Source organism: Watersipora subatra, chromosome 2 (genome assembly GCF_963576615.1).
Source record: "Watersipora subatra chromosome 2, tzWatSuba1.1, whole genome shotgun sequence".
In the NCBI taxonomy this organism is placed as follows: domain Eukaryota; kingdom Metazoa; phylum Bryozoa; class Gymnolaemata; order Cheilostomatida; family Watersiporidae; genus Watersipora; species Watersipora subatra.
In genome coordinates this window covers 73322154-73345339 of record NC_088709.1, presented here as the reverse complement: position 1 = coordinate 73345339, position 23186 = coordinate 73322154, and the positions used below count along the sequence as shown (strand labels likewise).

At 32.9% G+C, this 23186-nt stretch overlaps 1 protein-coding gene across 1 annotated transcript in view; it reads left to right on the top strand.

Annotated features, from left to right (window-relative positions):
• The window catches only part of LOC137388541 (hepatocyte growth factor receptor-like), a 93299-nt gene that overhangs the window by 53888 nt on the left and 16225 nt on the right, over positions 1-23186 (top strand). The window contains exons 9-15 of the mRNA XM_068075026.1: positions 6223-6423; positions 7060-7247; positions 7787-7896; positions 8518-8680; positions 10523-10659; positions 11458-11716; positions 18793-18929. Of these exons, the coding sequence (XP_067931127.1) occupies positions 6223-6423; positions 7060-7247; positions 7787-7896; positions 8518-8680; positions 10523-10659; positions 11458-11716; positions 18793-18929 (1195 nt within the window). The remainder of the gene's footprint in view (positions 1-6222; positions 6424-7059; positions 7248-7786; positions 7897-8517; positions 8681-10522; positions 10660-11457; positions 11717-18792; positions 18930-23186) is intronic.

Genomic DNA, 23186 nt, shown 5'->3' with positions numbered 1-23186 from the left:
GGCAGCACGTGTCGAGAGACCAAATGTTATTACACCACGCTACTTACCAACAGGGAGGAGTGAAGCCGGTGGTGTATCTGGTTGACCAGGACTCCTGGGAGCAGTTCTGTCAGGAGAACAGGCAGCGATCTCTGATGATGGCTGCCTGCACTCTCACTACTAGAAAAAGGAGGCACCGTAGCCTGCCAAGAAAAGTCCAGCAGACCAGGACTCAGCTGTGCCCCCCAGCCCAGGCCCACCCAGTCTCGACCCGGACGGCCTTGGACCCCGCCGGGTCACGCACGCTGGCCGAGATAGTGGGACGGACACCAGCTAGCAAGACCCTCCTGCAGACACAGCGCAGCCGGGCCCAATTATTGGCACAAGACGCCCAGGAGTGGACGAGGGCTGCCGAAAACGATGCAGACAGTCTTACGGCAAGGACACCTGGAGGGCCGGGAGCGCCAGCTTCTGCTGGAGGAGGTGGAGCGCCTCCATTATGGAACCCGCCAACATGAGGCCTTGGCCCAACTCGTGTTCCCTCAAAACGTAAATTGGAGACGTTAGTTGCCAATAGAGAGGAGTGTGTGGTGAATGGCATCCCCTTACATTTAGCCAAGCGCAGCCAAGCCAAGCCCAAAGCCAAACCAAGCCAAGCCAAGCCAAGCCAGAGCTGTGCCGAATCAAAACCGAGCCGGGTTGAACCGAGCCGTGCCGGGTCTAGCCAAGTGGAACGGAGGTGGAGTGTACTAGCTATATAAGCTCGAACATTTGTGTAGAAGAACAGAGCTGTTCTGGGCCTGTTCATTGCCTGTTACTTGAGCTTTCTTGCACAACTTATGAATTAAGCAGAAAATATATGTATAAACTTATGCACCAAGTCTTGTACTAGTGGAGGAAAGTGAAGGTGACACAAAACCTTTACATTACTTTGAATTTTGATAGTTTTTTAATAGAGAAATCGAATTACTTGATTATTGTGCAAAATATGACAATTTGCTAAAATTCAGTTGAAAAGAAAATAGTGAAAAAGCAATACATCAACACACTCGCTGTTTCAACTAGGCATACTAAACCACTATTTGTTATTTTCAGGATTGCACATTGATGTCTGAAGAGGAAATGCATTGCCTCAGTCCAGATCTCACACTAAAGATTGAACATGTACTCAATAAAACTATTTCAGGTGATAGTTTTTTCTATATATTGGAGGAAAATTAACACAACAACTTTGTGAAACTTGTATGATAATAACAACATTTCTTTAATGCTTTGGTATATTTCAAGACTTAATGTAGTGGGCAACTTCGAATGCTGCTGGCAACTGGTAGTACTATGTCTAACAGCTAGCTGAGCTGGTGGTTACTTATAAAGGTTTTATAATAATAGGGTATTACAATAATAAACAACATTTTTCACTGACCTGTCTTATTGCAAATGAACAAGGGTGTCAGGTTTTTGAAAGCGATAAAAACATGACTCTTGGTTAAAATAAGCTCATTTTCTCTGTAACCATTTTAAACAATTCACAAATTTGTGATGACTTCACAGTTTTCATCAATACATTATATATGTAGGTGAATAGAGGTCTGTTAGTCTGGTGACAAGTAGTTTACTTTGATCAGTTTTGAGTTTTTTAGAAATTTTTGGTAAACTTTAAATGAAACTCTAACTCAAACTCGTAATTTCTAGTAAACTCAACATGAATACTAGAAATTGGAAGATTTATTGAGGATTACGACTTTAAGCTATCTGTACATTGTTAGTATACTCATAGATGTATGCTATGACTATACTCATAGAACCATGTTATCAATACACCCACAGAACTATATGATCACTACACTCATAGAACTATGCTATCACTACACTCATAGAGCTAGTTTATTTTTCTATCCATAGAAATTTCACTGATAGACATATCTGAACTATGTCTCTTTCATTAAATTAATAAGCCTTGTTAAGATTAATGAGAGGTAAAGATGCAAAATAGTTTTTATATGGTTGAAGGATCGACTTTTATGAAGGCCAAATATTTTTCATCACTGGTCCAAATTTTAATGAGTCTGCAATATCTAGAATATCATCCGAGCAAACTGTATCTACTATAAATTTTATTGTTACATTGCTTTTGTTTTCTATTTCTCTGACATTTATTTCAGAAATTGACGAGTATGAAATAAAGGACTACATCATAAGTTTTGCTTTTGGCTTGATATTTGGTCAACTCGATTTCTATGAAGAGTTGGAAAACAATACAGATCCATATCTCAGAAGACTGGGTCAGCTTTATGTTTATAAAGATCCATTTATATACACATTCATGGATAAATATAGCCAATCATATCAGGTGAGAGCAAAGAAATCATAAACATATCATAAAAACCCTATGTAGTGCAAGTTATATGAGCTGGATAGTCCCACATCACATACTTCTGCACAGATGTTTTTTTACGAACAATGGGTGGGTAAGAGCACGGTGAGACACATTAAAACCTCTCCCAGTAGATCAACCATTTCTACCATTGTCGATATCTGTCTAGAGGACAGTTCTATGAGTAGTTTTTTTGGGTTGAAAGTGTTTTGTGATGGTTTTTAAACTGAAGAGAATATTACCAGCATAAATGTGTAAAGTAATTATAACTCATCTCTAGAGTCCTTCATCAGAACCCTTTATTTTAGATATGTAATTACTTCGTGTCAACCAAGGTAAATTAAGTTAGACTGAACACAACAAGATATACACTCACTGATGACCTGCAATAGTTGTGCTTGTTTTCTAAATGTTTCAGCGGTTAATGTAACATTCAGAACCTTTCGTTAAAAATTAAGTGTGTTGTTTTCAGATGGTGTGCGGTGAGAAGTGAAGGGTGGTATTTTGAATTTGCTTAAATTCAAATCTATTTTCTTATGTTTTTGAAAAGGCCTTCTAGATTTCTTAAATATTGTGCAAAATTTCTTAAATATTCAGCTATCACCTCCGTTTACCTCCCAAATAATGTTGATTTTGATTTTAACAGGAAGTAAACTCAGATGAGCTTGTGATAATGTTTGGAAAAAACTTGGACAAAGGAGCAGCACCCAAAGACTACATTATAGAAGTTGGACAAAGCTTTTGTAATGTAACAGGTCTCAGCACCCATCAATTATTTTGTCGTCTTCCAACAAAAGAACCAGCTGTTTTAGAAAGAAACACGATAGAGGTCAAAAACAAAGATCTACCTCATGTTAAGGTCAGATTGCTACAAGTCATGTAAATAAAATGTTAAACCTGTCCTACTTCGTAATTGATATGTCAAGTAGATTAACTTACAAAAAACTTACAAAAAAACTTACTTTGCTCCTTCAGTCAAGTAAAGGTTTTTTGAAAAGCGGAAGTAAACTTTAATCGTGAAGGTTTTAAAACTAAGTTAAAAGTTGAGCTGGATTTAAAAGTTTTATTTTTTGCAAAAATACAAATCTCCATCATTTCTGAAGTGAGATAAATAAGTTGCACCTCAATTAAGTGTTGAATATTCAGATTTCTGAAACTAATATGCCATAATAACATTTTCTACAATACATTTGTTCCCGTCGTTCATTGAGATTATGTGCATGTATATTCTGAACAAAAATTGATTTTACATGTATGTGAAAAGTAGCAATTTCATTTCTTGTTTTATAAAATATTGATTTCACTTCTTGTTAAAACCAAAAACTTGCATGGTCTAGCAAACAGTTAGTTCATTCACTGCCGTTTAAAAGTTACAACATGACGTTAAGATGAGATAGTCTTTAGTAATTGCCGACATCTAACCAAAAAAAGGCTGACTTTCAACAGTCATTCTAGAGAGGCTAAATACATGTATCTCAATTATTAGATTAGCTATTAGGCCTATAGTAGCTTAAAAATTTTTATTACTGACCATTCATAGTTTTTCTACTGTATCTACTATTACAGGTGATGGTAGGAAATTTAAAGACCGATGTTGGATACCTCTATTATTTAAACCGAATGTGGTATGATAATGATCTCTTTCGACACAGTATGATTGGATTAATCACTACATGCGTTTTGGCAAGCATAGCTGTCGCTATATTCTGGGTTCTAAAGACTTGCCGACATAAAAAAATATTGGCAGCGTTGACTATGAAAAAAGCTAATTCATCAGAACTTGACCCAAAAAGATCAGGTATTTTACCAAACATCTTTTTGATATGTTGTTGTTTAGTGAGAGCTAGTTAAATTCAGTTAAGGTAAATTGTTAGCAGGCTAGTTATGCATAAGTATATATATATATATATATAGACTTCAACTGTTGAAGTTTACAGCCTGAGGATTGCACTATCAAGAAACTGCCAGTAGCTGAAAAAGAGATAAGTAAACTACTTAATTTTCTAATTTATATATAGATATATAGTATAATTATATATAATATATATATATATATAATTATACATAAATAATTACATTATATATAATTATATATATATAATGAGTACTAAGGTTCTACTATATTGTAAAGTTTTATAGTAAAGTAATACTAGAATAAAAGAGCTCTACAAGAAATTGGAGCAAATAGTAGTTGTTATGTAAAATAGTTGTACTTAACTTGTATCTACTGGCAGTTTCATGACTTCTTCTGACAATCTTTAGGCTGCTACTAAAACTCAAGATGGTGAATAATACTCCCGCCCCTTTCCTCTTATTCATCAGAGGAAAGGGAGGAAATATCAGTCACCATTTTGCATTTTAGTAGCAGCCGGAAGTTTGACAGAAGAAGTCATGAAACTACCAGTAGCTACAAATATATATATATATATATATATATATATATATATATATATATATATATATATATATATATATATATATATATATATATATTTATATATATATATATATATATATATATATATATATATATATATATATATATATATATTTATATATATATATATATATTTATATATATATATATATAGATTTAGATATAAGTATAAAACTGATATTAGACATGATAGGAGAATTTTTTGGTGACTCTGATATCTTTGGTTTGAATTCTTTTCGCTGCTTCCTGAGATCCCTGGACAAAACCTTACTTTTATAGCGCTTAAGGAGTGCCAAAAAAAACTCCATTTTTTCTCGAACATTGCCCATTCAAGCAAAACCTATGCGTTCTGCACCTGAACTGAGACAGAGGAGAGATAAATGAAATGAAACGCACTAGGGCTGATACCACAAATTTCATGAAGTGCTAATTTATGAGTGAACATCAGAGGTGGATGCTACAAGTATGATCCACCTTTGACTGCTACAGATGTTGCTGCACCGTGGCATGATGACAAAATACTTTAGAAATCAGAGCATTAATAAACTCTCACTACTACTGCCCATGACTGCAGGATATCACTTCAGTGTGTCAGCTAAGCTATACTCAAGAATTTGGTAGAAGATGATAAACAAGCACTGAAATGCATCTAGATGAAAGCGATCACTGAGATTAATGCACTAATTTACAATATTTCAACAATCACCTTCGAAGAAAAGAATATTAAGCAATTGTTGATCAGACATCAGTTTTTCCTGCCATTTTGGCAAATGAGACTTGAAAATAAAAACAAGAGCTCACAGAAAAGTTAGTAGACTCAATTAAAGATCAAAGCACAGTTTTGAGTATCTAATTAAGGAAGCCAAAAAAGAAGCTTTTCAATCTGCCAAACAGCAGCTAAGGGCACTAATGGCATAACTGGAGTTGTACACCAAATAGCAGAATAACCAGAGTCTGCTCACCCATAGTTCATCAAAAATGCATTTTCAGTTGCAATATCATGTTTAAATGTATGTGGTGTCATAATACCAATTGCAAAAGAGATTCAAACAACCCTGTACAACAATAAAAGTAGGATTTAGCTGCTGATTTTTCAAAGTCTGTTAACACACGCATCTGCTGTATACTAAATACAGAATACAAGATAAGTGCGAACTTGCAAAATGAGCAAACAGTGTTGTCGGTTTCCATCTCAGTTTATATTATTTCTAACGATTAAGCCACTGAAAGATTGATTAAAAGTTACATATAAAAAGAAGAATGTCAAAGTTTTAAACTGCTAAATGCAGCTCATCAGTTACAAATGAGATTTATTATCCAAAGTACCACATAGTTGGAAAAAGGCTGACAACGTTTTGTTATGATATTTCCCTTATTTTAATCAAGGAGCTTTCAGATTGCTCAAGTGTGTTCAGAGTCTCTTTTTTGTTAGGCAATGAGAGTGTTCGACATTGGTTCCTGAAACAAAAACTTGATGAAAATGTTCAAACTAACTTGGATCGTTGCAAAATTTCCAATGAAAAATTAAGCATAGGAAAACAGATTGGAAAGGGGAACTTTGGAATGGTTTACAAAGGTCAACTCATCACTCCATCAGGAAATCTCAAGACTGTCGCTGTCAAGACTTTGAAAGGTGCTTATTTATATCTCATTAATTGATTAGATATTAAGTTGAATGCTGTTGGTAAAAATTAATGTTTTTTTAGAAAGGTGTGATTTGAGATTAGTAAATGTTACCACCAAATACTTTTTACATTTTGTCTTAGTTATTTGTGTATGTAACCAAAAATCATTTCATAGAATGTATAGTCTTTTTTAAAATAATTGTTAGCTAACTTACATGTATTTGCTTTTCAACTGCATTGGGCAGCAAACTATCTAAATGACGATCACAATACACATATTAAATAATATTTACTACTTATATATTGATATGCAATTTTCCAAATAAATTAGAAAGGAGAATCATTTGGTCGCAGAATCGGCTAATTTTCTGGTTCACCAATTTGCTGATGATAAGATTTGATAAGTTAGAGATGAAATGCTGCCATGCTTTCTTACTGATATTCTGTTAAAATTGAAAAGTTATTGAAGCTTGCAAAACTTGCTTGTAAGTAACAGTGTGAGATCTTCAGAAGATTTTAACTGTAAACGTCTGATGAGATCTTAAATTTCTTTGTGTACTATTACATACCTTTTGCAAGCAAACTATACAAACATTGTTGTTTGCAAGGTAATTAGTCATTTACACTTCTCAGCTTTTGTGTAGATGATCAAGAACTGAGCTTTGACGATTTTGAAAGCTTCCTCATTGAAGGCACAATGATGATAGACTTCAAACACAAGAATGTTTTGTCGCTCATCGGTGTGGTTTGTGAGGAAGGAGAGAGACCGATGGTTGTACTTCCATATATGGAAAATGGTGATCTGTGTAGCTTGGTCAAGCGTGAGGACTTGGTTAGTTGTACAGAGATACCTAGTACAAACTATATAAAACACGTTGCACTATTTGCACTAACACATCATCCCTTTATAACATTTTTCTTACTGAATAAATTAGTGTATCTAACAACACTGAAATGAAACTGGACTATATAAGTAGAGTACCAAACATCTATAGTACATATAATACACTATCTATACTATACTTAAACTCTAAAGAATATAGCAGTGTTAATTGGTTTTTTCCTAGCAACAGCTGAAATATTATTGTGGATCATTTTTCGTATTACTGATACTAATATTTGACACTTTAGTATGTTGGCTTTTTTAGTCAAGGTATACTGTATAATAAAACCTTTAGAGGTTCTTTGCTAAAAGCTTGCTAGTCACTTCTGTAGACCTTTCTGTAAAACTAGTTCTTGTTGCAGTGAGCGATTTCGCTGTTAACATAAAGTTGGTATTTCTAGCAACCTTCTTGCTAGTCCATTGCTATTAGCTCTATTGATATCAATAAATCACTATCACTTGTTTGAGCGTGTCAATTACTTTTATAGGAATTGATATTATCCGACATCCTTCACTTTGGCTTGCAAATCGCTAATGGTATGTCTTACTTGGCCAAAGAGAGATTTGTACACAGAGATCTGGCTACTAGAAATTGCATGTAAGTGCTTGCTTACTTTATACAATATTATATGTTTCTAGTTACATGTTCTTTATATGTTTATGCATTTCCAAAATGAAAGAAACTGCCCTCAAATGTTTAGATACTTCAACTCTCACTGGTACATTGTTTCTGGAAATTATTCTCATCGTTTATCAAAGCAATTTGAAGTCTTCAGGTAAGATTGTGAACAGCATTATGGATGAAACAGAAAACAATGGATATGATTTAGACCTTATTAAATTTGAATAAAAGTGTAGTTCTGACGATTGTGACAATCAACCTCCTGAGATACACTGTCACTAAATAATGGCAACCACTACAGCGACAATGAAAACATTAATTGTTTTTGATGTAACTGAGTCTTTACTAGTAGTATTTTGTCGACATTTTTTACTGACCACTTTCTATTATGAGTTTTCAAAAAGCAAAGAATGTCAAATTGACCGGCAAGTACAGGTGGTGTTCAATTAAGAGATGGCGTTGTATTTTTCAACCCTTTTTCTATAGTGGCATTTTATTAGAGGTGGCATTCAAATAAAGGTGGCGTCCAAATAGAGGTTTTACGGTATATTCTGTTTTGCTATATTTTAGTTTTATATTGCACATTTATGTTGCCAGGGTGAATGGCTCATTCATTGTAAAGATTTCAGACTTTGGAATGTCTCGAGATATCTATGAGAAAGATTACTACAGCATGAAGGCTTTGAACAAGCCCGTTCCCTTAAAGTGGATGGCAGTTGAGTCTTTGAAAGAAGGAAGATACAGCTCAAAGTCTGATGTGGTTTGTGCAAATTTTTAAAATCATTACTGATAAAAGTATAGTCTTGTCTTATACTACATGCAAAACTAACGCTCAATGAAATAGAATTCTTACTCATTCCGCTACAAAGAGTTTTTCCATGATTACGCATACTCTCTTGCTTTACTTTCAGTTTATAAACCAAGTTTTTTACTCGACAAACTTGTACAATATACATCTACCTTTTTTGAATAGTTCACTTATCTGGTGTTGTAATGTCGCTAATGTAGCATACTATAGAGTGATCATACATAATATGTTAAAACATATAGCGTATGATATTATATATTGTATATATATAATGTAATAAATTATAGCCTCAAATAGTATAATAATCATAGTAAAGTGTAGTATAATATAATATGATAAAGCATGATATAAGAATATTTTTATTAAATATTTTTCTTATCAGCTAACATTTTATAACTTATCTGTTTTTGTCTTTGTTTTCACTATAACTTATAACAAATGATGCTGAACTGAGATAGAGAGCAAGCATCATATTTCTTTCAGGCGTTGTGAAAAGGATTTCTGCAAATAGCATTTCGGCATTTGCACTATTTCAACATAGTTACCACACCGAGTGCCAATTCGTAATTATGATGAATTTTTTTGTCGATATCGTGCGGCGGGAAAAGTCAAAAAGTTTTTGTTCTCATATGGCAAAAACAACAAAACATAGTCTTCCACTTGGTGAGGCAAAGAATCATATATCAGGGGCAACTTAACCCGATGACGCAATGTATTAATTAATAATAAATATAATCCTTAGTATATACATTTCATAATCACGCGAATGATACACTATTTAGTTGCATGCAATGACGAAAAAGATATACAGTATATGGTAGGAGCAATGGGTGCTATAAAAATGATGCTGCCTTTTGGTTATGCGTGAGTGTTAGTAGACTTGCAATTTAAATGTCGCGAGTTCAAATCCAGTACGAAGGTGATTTTTCTTTGCTAAAACTTTATCGCTATAACTGGACAGATGAAATACAAACACTAAGATTCGTATATATTTATATACTAGCTGCATGACCCGCCTACTGGAACAGATGCACGCGCAGCATAAGGTTTATTGAGAGTGGTCTTTCATACTGTATAACAACTCCAAATATGCAGTCTACTGAAAGTGTTGCCCTGATGTATTATTATGTAAATTGTCTCCTGAAATTGTTGCCCTGAATATGCACACACATATTACATGACAATAATGTTGGGGAGAATAATGGAAATCTGCAATGTGTTTCACAGCTAGATGAGTGTAAAATCTAGTAAATATTCTAGATTCATGTGTCTAGATTCATGCGTTCATCCATACTCATCTATATTTGCAGTTGAAGATCGCACACCTCTGCCGCCAAGCCCCCGCCTTGGCTGACCAGTCTTTACCCGCCGAGCAGTTGACAATCGAGCTCTTGCACTCGCCTCGCAATCAATCGCTTCGCACTCGCAGTCAATCGGCCCGCACCCGCCTCACAATCAATCGCTTCGCACTCGCAACCATATATATATATATATATATATATATATATATATATATATATATATATATATATATATATATATATATATATACAATATATATATATATATATACGAATCTATATATATATATATATATATATACACTGTATATAGATTAAATTATTTGCATAATACCAGGCTAACGAGCATAGAAATTGCTTGTGATTTGAAAAATTAAAGTGGTCGTCATAAAATGTTTCAAAAGGGTCAAAAACCAAGTTATTTCAAAAGACAAACTATGACATCATAGGGAGCAGGATTTTATATCTTATATATAGCATCAACTTCTTTCAGTGGTCATACGGCATCACAGTTTGGGAGTTGCTCACTCGTGGTGGTTCACCGTATCCAGGAGTAAGCAACTATCACATAAAAGAATATGTGACTAGTGGAATGCGACTCGACAAGCCAAGCAGTTGCCCACCAAGAATGTAAGCAACAAAACCTTTGACATGTAACCACCTTAGTATAGATTAGTATTACATAATAATGGTAATAGTAGGACATAAAGTTCCACTTAAGGTAGTCTTATAACTACCCCTATCTATTACTGATCTTACCACTGCTTTTATTTTAAGTTGATTTATTTTGTCTAAGTGAAACATTACATATGATTAGTCAGTCCAACTTTAACAGATTTATTAACAGGTTCATGCACCTTAGAGTTCTATCCAAAGTAAGGCCTCATGTGATATGACACAAACATCCAAACAGCTTAAATTATAGTTTTCCATATAGATAGAGCTTTAGCTAATATCCGCTATATCTTCTCAAATACTAGCAAACAAATAGTACCAGTTATTACAATAGTACTGTTACTTTAAATTGATTTACTTTGTCTAAGTGAAGCAGTACATACTATTACGGTCAGTCCAGTGTTAACAGATTTGTTAAACTTTTTGTGTATCTTAGAATTTTATCTAAATTAAGGCCTCATGTGATATGAGGCAAACATCCAAACAGCTTGAATTATAGTTTTCCATCTAGATAGAATTTTAGCTTATATTGGCTATAACCTCTCAAATACTAGCAACCAAAGAGTACCAGTTATTGCAATAGTGCTAGTAATATGCTTAGAATTGACTTGTTCATATGACCTGCCTTACTAAGTTTATATTGATTTAGCCACTACACATACTGCGATAGTTTTAGGAAAAAAACATATCTCAGATTTTTAATAGAAACATTAAATACAGGTATTGAGTAAAATCATGGTTTTATTACTTAAGATTCAAAGAGATATGCAAGTGCTGGGAGGAAGAACCAGAAAGACAACCAACATTTGATGATTTGTCAGACTACCTTACCAAGGTTCTGAGAGGCAAAATCATTCCTTCAGCAGGCTCTGAACAAACTGAGAATTATTATTGTGACCGAAGTGTTACAAAGAACATTCCAGAAGACTATTTAGACATGACAGATGTTGATGAGTCTGAGGAATACCTACAGCCAATAAAAACTCAAACACCTTTAAATTCAGTTTCACTCGTATAGCTGATGGAACAGAGAGAACTACTTTCCTATCGCCTACTAAGAGAAAGTGTCTGTTTTTATGAAATACAGAACATAGTGTTAAGATATCTATGAACCAACATTTTCTGAACTTTTCATGTATTCAATCTCATTCACCCTTTACATATTATGTTGGAGAAGAAAACCGCCAAGCAGACTGTAGTTCTGTTGAACTATATAGCTTGTTTGATTAAAATTTTAAAGTAAATTTGACACATGCCTATATACACAATCAAATATATACATTTTAGCCCACCATGTAATGGCCTGTATTATTAGATATCCATACATATGGATATCAATACAGATATCAATAATATATACTTTACATATTTTGCTGGAGAAAAACACCGCCAAGCAGACTGTAAATCCGTTGATCTACTATATATGTAGCTTGTTTAATTAAGATTTTCTTTTTGTATTTCTTATTGTCATGCAAAAAGAGATGATTTCAATATATGTGGTTGAGCAACTCAAATAGTCAAAAATGACTGCAATTAACATTGCTTACACAGATGTAAAAACTTGCACAAACTTCCTTAAAAAGCCTGTTTGTTGTTTGCTGAAAAATCAAATAACATTGTAGCTGCCTAAATTACTCTTAAAACAAACTCTGAAACAATTGAATACAACCAAAAAACTCTAAGTTTATGTTCAGAGCAAGAGCTATATTGAAGCAAATCAAAATTTTGATATGAGATCGTTTGTTAAGCTTTATTTACTTGTCTTTACTTAGTTTGTCTTGCCAGTGTTTTTAGCTAATTTTGCTTACTTTTTTAAAATGGTCGATAAGTGGTTTTAAAAACTACCTTTACAGCTTATGTAGAGTAAATTAGCACAATAAATAATTCATATTTAAAGTGTTTATGTCATATGAAATAGGTTTTAGCTGTTTTACGCCCTAATAAACTTGGCACCTGTTTGTATACACTATTAAATGTATACATTCTAGCACACCCTGTAACTGCCTGTGTGGATATCCCGTTGTACTCTATGGAACTCCATGCATTCCGACATACCATCTACCAATATGTAAAGGTGTCATGATGTAATTTTCCATATGTAAATGTATCAACATATACTCTTCAAATCTGTACACATACCAAATATATATTCTCCAATTTGTACACTTACCAACATGTATACACGAAATCAGAACCCATAATGACCTTTCTTACAGTACAAATTGACACTGTAAGACATACAAAATACAAAATATTGCTTACATAGGAGTGCATGGATGCTCATAGCTGTGTGTTATATCTCGACTAAAGCTGGCAGGTGACAAAGAGCAGGTGAAATAGTAGTATAAAGACTTTTTTGTACTGAGTAAACTGTTTTCCTTTTACAAACAACTGTATTTAAGTGAGTCGATAATCTTTGTAATATGCTTCATAGCAGCGAGCAATCACCGATAAAGCCTAGCCTTTGCTAAGTCATGTTTATCACAATATCGGCAACATTAAATTGTTCAATGCCTTTCTGAGATGAATATATTTATATCTACGACTCCATTGTAACAATATTAGCTGTGAGAACCATTCAGCAAAAAATTTTTGCCATTCTTGCCATTAAGTAATCTTGAATATATCAGAGAAACGCTCGAGAAGGCAAAATATCTTGGAGAGTCAAACTTAACAATAGCAAATCACTCATAGCTGAAAGTTCTAGAAATAATGAGCACTGTCACCTTTGCTGTCAAATTGCTGCAATGATAGAAAATAATTAGTTGAATAAAATATTTGTAAAGTTTATATTCTGCCGGCTGCTCTTGTACACTGCCAGTTGAGCTGTATTCATACCTTTGCAGTTAAGTTACTAAAAAGGCTATGAGTTGCAACCAAAAAGGGGTAAAAACTGAAGCTCTGAGAGGAACTAAATTACTAATGACAAGTCCAAGCAAATACTTAATAAACTAAATCAATAAATTCACAAATCAACAGCTTTAAAAAGAAAGTAAACAACATTGAACATAACATACGCTATCACACCCAAAAAGTTAAATAATTTGAGTCAGAAGAAAAAGACAATAAAACTCAATATCCTGAAATTCCAAAGAAGTCTTAGATTTAGAGATAATATCTTTTTAGAAGTAGTTTGAAATTCAAAGCATTTTACACAATAACGATGAAAATAGCAACGACATAGAGTTAAAGATGGCGAAACTTAAGGCTCTAGACTTCACAATTGAACAATATGGACATTTTTTATATAAAAAAAACCTATTGTTGTACACTTTATGCAACAACATAATCACAATTCATTTTTGTCAGTGTACCAAAATTCTGACAATATTATGCTAAATTCCAACTTTGGTTTTCAAGATGAGCTCAAAACTGATGTTAACAAGCTGCTATCATTTGACATTAGTCAACTTTTTCACAAAGTGTGCAGCTGCAAAACAGAACATCGTTATGCTTATGACTGTACTAAAAACTAGAAAATATATCTACAGACAAGCCAAGATTCCAAAGCAGTTATGATAAAGGCTTCTGATTGTAATTTATTAGGGCAATCCCAAATTTCCACATTGATGCTATGCATGTATATTCACTAAATGCTGGCTTTAAAGATGTGGTTGCATCAAAAAGGTGGATTTAATGAAATTAAGACCAATAAAAGGCTAAAACATCAGCTACAATTTGATGTTATTTTTGTCTTTGTAGACCAAACCTGTCCAGAGATATATGTGTTTGAATAAGGCCATCTTTTAAAAAGCTCACATTCCAGCGGGTGCTTCATTCGTGACGTAACTAGTGATGCATCTAAAAAGAGTCCACAAGCGATAAATATAAGCTCGTTCCATTAGCCAATCATCAGCACGAAATTTTTATATAGGTGGTAATAAGTGTTATCACTCGTAAAACGCGTTGTCTGTGATCTCAAATTTAGGGATTTTACTCTATTATTTAATCGCATGGACATCATATTTACTAAATTAATTAACATCGTTACTTTAATGGATTACTCAATCGACACGTTTTATTGAGCAACAACAGAATTGTAAAGTTACTGCAAAAGCGACTCCGAGTTTTCTGGGCATCAGGTGGTTAAAATGCTACAGAGATAAATAGGAGAATGCAGGTAAATTTATCTTTTACTTTGAGTCTCCTATAAATATACTGTTGAGCTTACATTCAGATTATATTCCCTGTTTGAGGTTATAATGTAATTTCCTGTGTGTCCAAGATACGTATGTACAGTGAGTTCTTGACGACTTCTTTATAATTCATAGCATCTAGCAATACAATAGCTTAAATTGATGAATATACTAAAGGTAATATTTTTAGTAGTCATTAATACATGTACTAATTAATAAAATTATAACTTTTTGCTATCACTAATAATCGTTTTATAATTTTTTATTGGTTCATCTAGCTATATTTGCTTCAAATTTTCTGTGGCAGTTTTATCTAGTAAATTATATTTATGATTTGACTTTAGATGTTCACTTCTCACTTGTAGAAAGTGAAGAAAATCGATCGATCAATGCAAATCTTTAACTTCCAGAACCAAAGCTTCGAATTGTTGGCTTGGTGTACTTATGCTTTTGTTAAACATTTATTCATTTTTAAAATTACACTCCCAATCTATCTAACTCCCAATTTGAAAGCTTTCAGTAGATACGCGTTAGAATGACATATCTATGAATGACATATATTTATTGCATTTGATAAGCCATGATAAGCATGGCTTATCATGATAAGCATGGCTTATCATGATAAGCATGGCATCATGATAAGCCATACAAATATGAAAAAGCCATTCAGTAAATCTGTTTGGTGCTCAGTTTAATAAAAAAATCTCACATTTATCAAATGAAGATTTGGAGAAGCTAGAAAAACTACATGAGCTTTGTGTTGGATTGAATATCTTTGACATGGATAATCATGACTCATAATTAGAGGCTCTTGGGCTCGATGAACATTTAGCTTTTTAGAATCTCTATTGTCTAAAGCACTTTAACAGACTAACCTGCATATCCAACCCTAACTTCATTGCTTTGCATCACAAAGTATCAATAAACCCGACATAAACATCACATTCTTTTTGTGTTTATAGCATCCTTATCTCACAAAAAGTTTGCTATCCAATACTGTTGAGTTCCGAGTAATTATTATAGTTTTTCTTTTATTTCCATACATCCTCACTTACCTTTACCAACACTAGCCAGTGAAATAAAATTTATACCAGTTGTCAATATCTTGTCAAGGTTTAAAGGAAAGATCACAAAGCATTTTTTATCCGAATCAGTTTGAATCTTATTTGAATCTTAGCTTTGCTCACCTATTACAATATTTTGCATGAGTGGTTCTATTTTTAAATAATATTTGCTAACAGATCATAAAAAAGAGCACAAATTTACAAAAACTGGAGGAACAGATGGCATAAAACCATAGAAAGCGTTGTGACCATTACGAGAAAAACATAACTACTCATTTATAAGTACTCACTAGTGCTCTGATATAAAATCTACTGTAGTTGCAGTAATTGTTTGCCTGGATATCTATATAGTTGCATTAGCGGTGCAGTGGCACTAGTAAGCGCTTCACAGCCATGAAGCTGTCAGGGTATTTGCATTACAAACTTTTACTACCGACAGTATGCACTATATATGTAGTACAAGTATTTTCTAATTCATAGTAAGTAGTATTAATGCAGTGACAGTATTACTCACTAAAAAGTGTGCAGTGCTAGATGCAGTGGAAGTATTGATGGTGTGAATTATGTAGTGCTAAAAGAAAAATGAATCTTTGCATTACGGTAGACTGTACATACATGCACGGCACATTTTCATGAAAATTCATTCAAAATTCAATTGACAATCCCAACACATTTACATGATGCAGATTGCTGAATTTCAGGCAATGCATCATGTAAGTAAATATGCAGTAAATCACATTAGGAAATTTGCAGTAGGAGTAATGATGCGGTAGCAGAAAATGCCTATCGTGCCTCATAAAGTTGTAATGCACCGCAAAGCTACTGCATATTGAACCGCAATCACACAGTGCAGTTTTAACGCATCACAGCTCTGAACTATCCAAACAAATCAACACTCTGATTGCATCAACACTCTGATTGCATCAACACTCTGATTGCATTGCAATTGTCTTGCAGAATTTAATTTTTAAGAGCTGGGCCTGAATTGTGAAGTGTTATCTCTAAAGGTACAATTAGACAGCAACATATTTGCTACATTTTATCAAATATTATCAAAACTAAATTTTGAAAATTAATAACATGCTGCAATTGATCAACATTTTATTGCAAGTGTAAAGTCTGCTGTTAAAAATGTTAATAAAGTCCATACTCCGTGGTACGACTTAATTCTGAGTTTGTCGCTATGAGAATGTTTAGGCAAGTATATGAATTTAGCTAGCTTATAAACAATGTTTAAATTAGTAGTGATACGACTGAGGTTTTTTGTTATTATAAACTATCTTGAAACCGAAGTAGCTTAACTGTGCAATTTGCTCGGCAAACTAGAAAATTTCTTTCTGAACTCAAAGCTTTGAAAACCTTTAAGGGCTGGAATGTAATTAATTTTTGAGAGCTTTGCTTATAGCAAAGCTATGGCTACTATTAAAGTATGTCAAATTCATGTACTTTGTCACTTTTTCAATTGTCAGAACTCAGCTATATATTTTACAAAGGCTCTGACAGCAAAATCATGCCAACAGAAAGACAGCATACTTGTGTTGCATTATCGCATCACATTCTGAAAAACAAATGAGCTACCAATGATTCTTTTTTATACATATTGAGTAATCTGTGATGTGCTCTCGCATGTGTGACACAGAACAGTTATGATACAGTTGACCAGAAAATTTCACAGACGTTAAAAACAACCACTTTTTGCAGGGTTTACTTTTCTGTAGCGGAGTTTCATGTATGGGACGAGTTAATCATATTTATCAAAGCAATTTCATAAATAGATGAAAATTTTGATATCATCTAAAAGTTAGGATTAATATCTATTATTTATTGAGTAAGACACACACCTAATATTGATGTCATTAGTTGGCAAAAAACTTATATATATATAAATATATATATAAATATATATATAAATATATATATAAATATATATATATATGTGTATATATATACATATATATATATATTTATATATATATTTATATATATAAATATATATATAAATATATATGTATATATATGTATATATATACATATATTAAATTATATGCATAATACCAGGCTAACGAGCATAGAAATTGCTGCGATTTGAAAAATCGCAGCAATGATGTATTATTACATCGTTATTATTACATGTATTATTACATGTATTATTACATTGTATTATTACAATCGTTGCCCTGATGTATTATTATGTAAATTGTCTCCTGAAATTGTTGCCCTGAATATGCACACACATATTACATGACAATAATGTTGGGGAGAATAATGGAAATCTGCAATGTGTTTCACAGCTAGATGAGTGTAAAATCTAGTAAATATTCTAGATTCATGTGTCTAGATTCATGCGTTCATCCATACTCATCTATATTTGCAGTTGAAGATCGCACACCTCTGCTGCCAAGCCCCCGCCTTGGCTGACCAGTTTTTACCCGCCGAGCAGTTGACAATCGGGCTCTTGCACTCGCCTCGCAATCAATCGCTTCGCACTCGCAGTCAATCGGCCCGCACCCGCCTCACAATCAATCGCTTCGCACTCGCAACCATATATATATATATATATATATATATATATATATATATATATATATATATATATATATATATATATATATATATATATATATATATATATATATATATATATACAATATATATATATATATATATATATATATACGAATCTATATATATATATACACTGTATATAGATTAAATTATTTGCATAATACCAGGCTAACGAGCATAGAAATTGCTTGTGATTTGAAAAATTAAAGTGGTCGTCATAAAATGTTTCAAAAGGGTCAAAAACCAAGTTATTTCAAAAGACAAACTATGACATCATAGGGAGCAGGATTTTATATCTTATATATAGCATCAACTTCTTTCAGTGGTCATACGGCATCACAGTGTGGGAGTTGCTCACTCATGGTAGTTCACCATATCCAGGAGTAAGCAACTATCACATAAAAGAATATGTGACTAGTGGAAAGCGCCTTGACAAGCCAAGCACTTGCCCACCAGGAATGTAAGCAACAAAACCTTTGACATGTAGCCGCCTTAGTATGGATTAGTATTACATAATAATGGTAATGGTAGGACATAAAGTTCCACTTAAGGTAGCCTTATAACTACCCCTATCTATTACTGATCTTACCAATGCTTTTATATTAAGTTGATTTACTTTGTTTAAGTGAAACAGTACATATGATTACAGTCAGTCCAATTTAAAAAAATATTTAATAACAGGTTCATGTACCTTAGAGTTTGATCTAAAGTAAGGCCTCATGTGATATGATACAAACATCGAAACTGCTTGAATTATAGTTTTCCACATAGATAGAGCTTTAGCTAATATCCGTTATAACCTCTCAAATACTAGCACACAAAGAGTTCCAGTTATTACAATGGTACTGTTACTTTAAATTGATTTACTTTGTCTAAGTAAAGCAGCACATATTATTACGATCAGTCCAATGTCAACAAATTTGTTAAAATTTTTGTGTACCAAGAAATTTTATTTAAATTAAGGACTCATGTGGTATGACACAAACATTCAAATAGCTTGAATTATAGTTTGCCATCTAGATATAATTTTATCTGATAACCGGTATAACCTCTCGAATACTAAAAAACAAAGAGTACCAAGTATTACAATAGTGCTGGTAAAGTGTTTAAAATTGACTTGTTCATATGACCTGCCTTACCAAGTTTATATTGATTTAGCCACAACACATACTGTGATAGCTTTAGAAAAAAACATATATCAGATTTTTAATAGAAGTATTAAATAGAGGCAGTGAGTTAAATCATGGTTTTATTACTTAAGATTTAAAGAGATATGCAAGTGCTGGGAGAAAGATCCAGAAAGATGACCAACATTTGATAATTTGTCAGACTACCCTACTAAGGTTCTGAGAGGCGAAATCATTCCTTCAGCAGGCTCTGAACAAACTGAGAATTATTATTCTGACCGAAGTGTTACAAAGAACATCCTAGAAGAATATTTAGACATGGCAGACGTTGATGAGCCTGAGGAATACTTGCAGCCAATAAAAACTCAAACACCTTTAAATTCAGTTTCATTTGTATAGCTGATGGAGCAAAGAGAACTACTTTCCCATTGCCTGCTAAGAGAACGCGTCAGTTTTTATCAAATACGTAACACGGTGTTAAAATATCTACAGACACTCTTTCTGAGCTTTTCATGTATTCAATCTCATTCACCCTTTATGCTGGAGATAAACACCGCCAAGCAGACTGTGTTCTGTTGATGTAAATAGATTGCTTAATTAAAATATTTCGTGTATGCTAGGAGTTCTCATGCTAGGAGAAACAAATTAACAAGATGTATACTAGCAGCTGAAGTGGTCAAAGATTACTGCAGTTTGCACCTTTTGTACATGTGTGAAAAATTGCACAAAACCTCTTTACAAAGCCTGTTTGTTGTTTGGTGACAAAGTGGATAATGTTTTACCTGCCTAAATTACTCTTGAACAACCATGCAAAACCATTGAAAACTTGAGTACAACTAAAAACCTCTAAGTTGTTTGTGTTTATGTCTAGATGATGAGCTTTATAGAAACAAATCAGAATTGTGATATGATAATGTGTGTTTTAAGCCTTATTTGCTTGTCTTTACTTTGTTTGTCTTGTCACTGTCTCTAGCAAATGTTGCTTAGTCTTTTTAAAATGATAGATAACTGGTTCTAAAACTGTCCTTACATCTTACGTAGAGTAAGTTTGCAAAAAAAACTCATATTTTAAGGTGTTTATGTCATATGGAATTGGTTCTGGCTGTTTTTACACTCTAGTAAACTTGACACATGTCGACACAATTAAATATATACATTCTAGCCCACCATGTAATGGCCTGTATGGATGTCTCCTTGTACTTTGTGAAACGCAACGCATGCTGACGTACACTCTACCAATATCAAAATTTGACATGATGTAGTTTGCCATTCTGTATGTACATCAACAAATAATGTAAAAACTTATAGAAAAATTAGCGCACTAAACCAAAAATGTACCTACTAAAACTCTGCCAATCTGCACACATATCGCTAACATATATTCTTCTAATCAGCTAACAGATCAACACATTATGTGGGCATAACGACATAGACTTGTCCTATTAGTACACATACCACCATGTACTCTTTCAATCAGTACAAATGCCAACATATACTTTTGCAATCAGTACACATACCAACTTATACTCTTCCAATCAAATTATATTAATATATACTGTTTTAATCACTACCTGAACTCGCACATATTATTTCAGTCAGTACACATACCAATATGTACTCTTCCAACCAGTACAAATGCCAACAAATACTTTCCCAATCAGTACACATACCAATATGTGCTGTTTTAATCTGTACAAATACCAACACATACTCTCCTAATCAGCGCACTGTCAACATATATTCTTCTAATCAGTACGCGTATAAGCATACAGCAGGTAGCTACATGGATTCATTTATTACTTAGCCATATATTGCGTTATATCTGCTCAAGTTCAGTTGAGGCTCCATATAGCAGAAGGAGTTTTTGACAAACTGAATTGGCACTTCTGGATGCATAGAGGGTCTTTCGGACCTAGACCATAATCTTAAATGAAAAAATTTATAAATGCTTTTATAGTAAATAAAAGCTATGCAAAAATAAATAATATAGAATCATATTTAAACACATCAAAAATCACACACTACCGAATTTTATTTAATCACACCAAAATAGCTCATTATAATTTTGCATTATGGACATCAGCTAAAATAAAACTTGGCTGTTTTGATCAACATCATGTCTAATTGCTTTAATGATAGCCTAGACTACACTTTGATTATAGGACAACCTAGATTTTTTATCGTTCGCAATGTTTGTAATATAAGAAACTAAAATACTAGAACAGTAGATGAATAAATTAGGATCTGCATATCTCCCTTTGCCACATTTAGGAGTTGACTGGTAAAAGCGTCTTGCATTGGTAACAGTGCAGGTCATGACATGTTTGTATCACAGCGGAGAAATAATGATAAACTAGGCTAAAAGCTGTATAACAAAACATGCAAAAAAATGTTAATGCTCGATTGCTGTTAAAAATATTTTAGCAATCAGTAAAATTGAAAATAATTTAAATTTTTTTAAATATTTTTATAGTTATGGTTCAAAAAATATTTATTTAGTAATGAATTTAAGTTTTGGAAAATATTGCAGTTTACATGTATAAATTAGACTCTAGCAGACTATGAGCTAAAATACAAAACATATATGCTTCAAAAGCTCTGCGATCAATTTTTGAACGACAAGATAATTTATTCACAAAATGTGCCCATTTGTTAGTCACCTAAATTTTGAAACATAATTTGCCTAAAGCTGCTTTCTAAACTAACTTATAGCCGTTTTTAAGCCACAGCTTGTGTTGTTTAACAAAACATAATATTTCATCAACGGGCAAAAGTCTAAATTTTACATTCAATTTCTGCAGCAAAAGGATTATTTTAAAGACTGATTGAAACAGAAAGTTTGGTAGTGAGTAATTGTCTGATAAACATGTGCAATTTATGGTTTGTTCGTCAACCTTTAAACAACTACATTTTTAGAGTTTCTATTAAATATTTTTGCGAAACTGATTAGCAAGTTCATAAGCATAAATTTCAAACATTCGCCATTAAAATGTTTGTTGAAACTTTGTTTTGTCGAAAAGATAATGTGAATGAATGCAATCTGATGTAATGTGATGTAATGTGATGTGATGCGAACGTAATGTTTTGAATGAGCATAAAGCTAGGTAGCATGGTGCAACATAAAAAGCAGTTTTATTTACTTCCTCTTTAGTAACGATTTAAGCATGACAAAATTTTTAATAAGTATCAAGTGTGTGAACAAACAAGGTTAAATTTCTTTTAATCAAGTGATTTACTATTTATTTGTCAGTATATTTTATCTGTGAAGAGTTAGCGTGTACTACTGTATGACTTTCAGTTTGCAACTGCAGGTGTTTGTAAGACATACTGTCTATTGTGTTTGCTTCCTAAAAGGTTATTTCACAAGAAGTGAATGTAGACTGCTTAGCTACTGATAAACTTTGTACAATGTATTTGAGTAGTATTTTAGTGTTCAGTTCTTGGTAAGTGTAGGTATACTTTTAATGTAATTAGTAAGTACTTTTTAAACATCTTGTTGGTGCTCTTTAGACACGTTATAAGCACATTTTGAGTATTCCTAGCTTTATAAACAAACAAGTTTTTTTAAATTTTAAAATAATTGAAAGCCA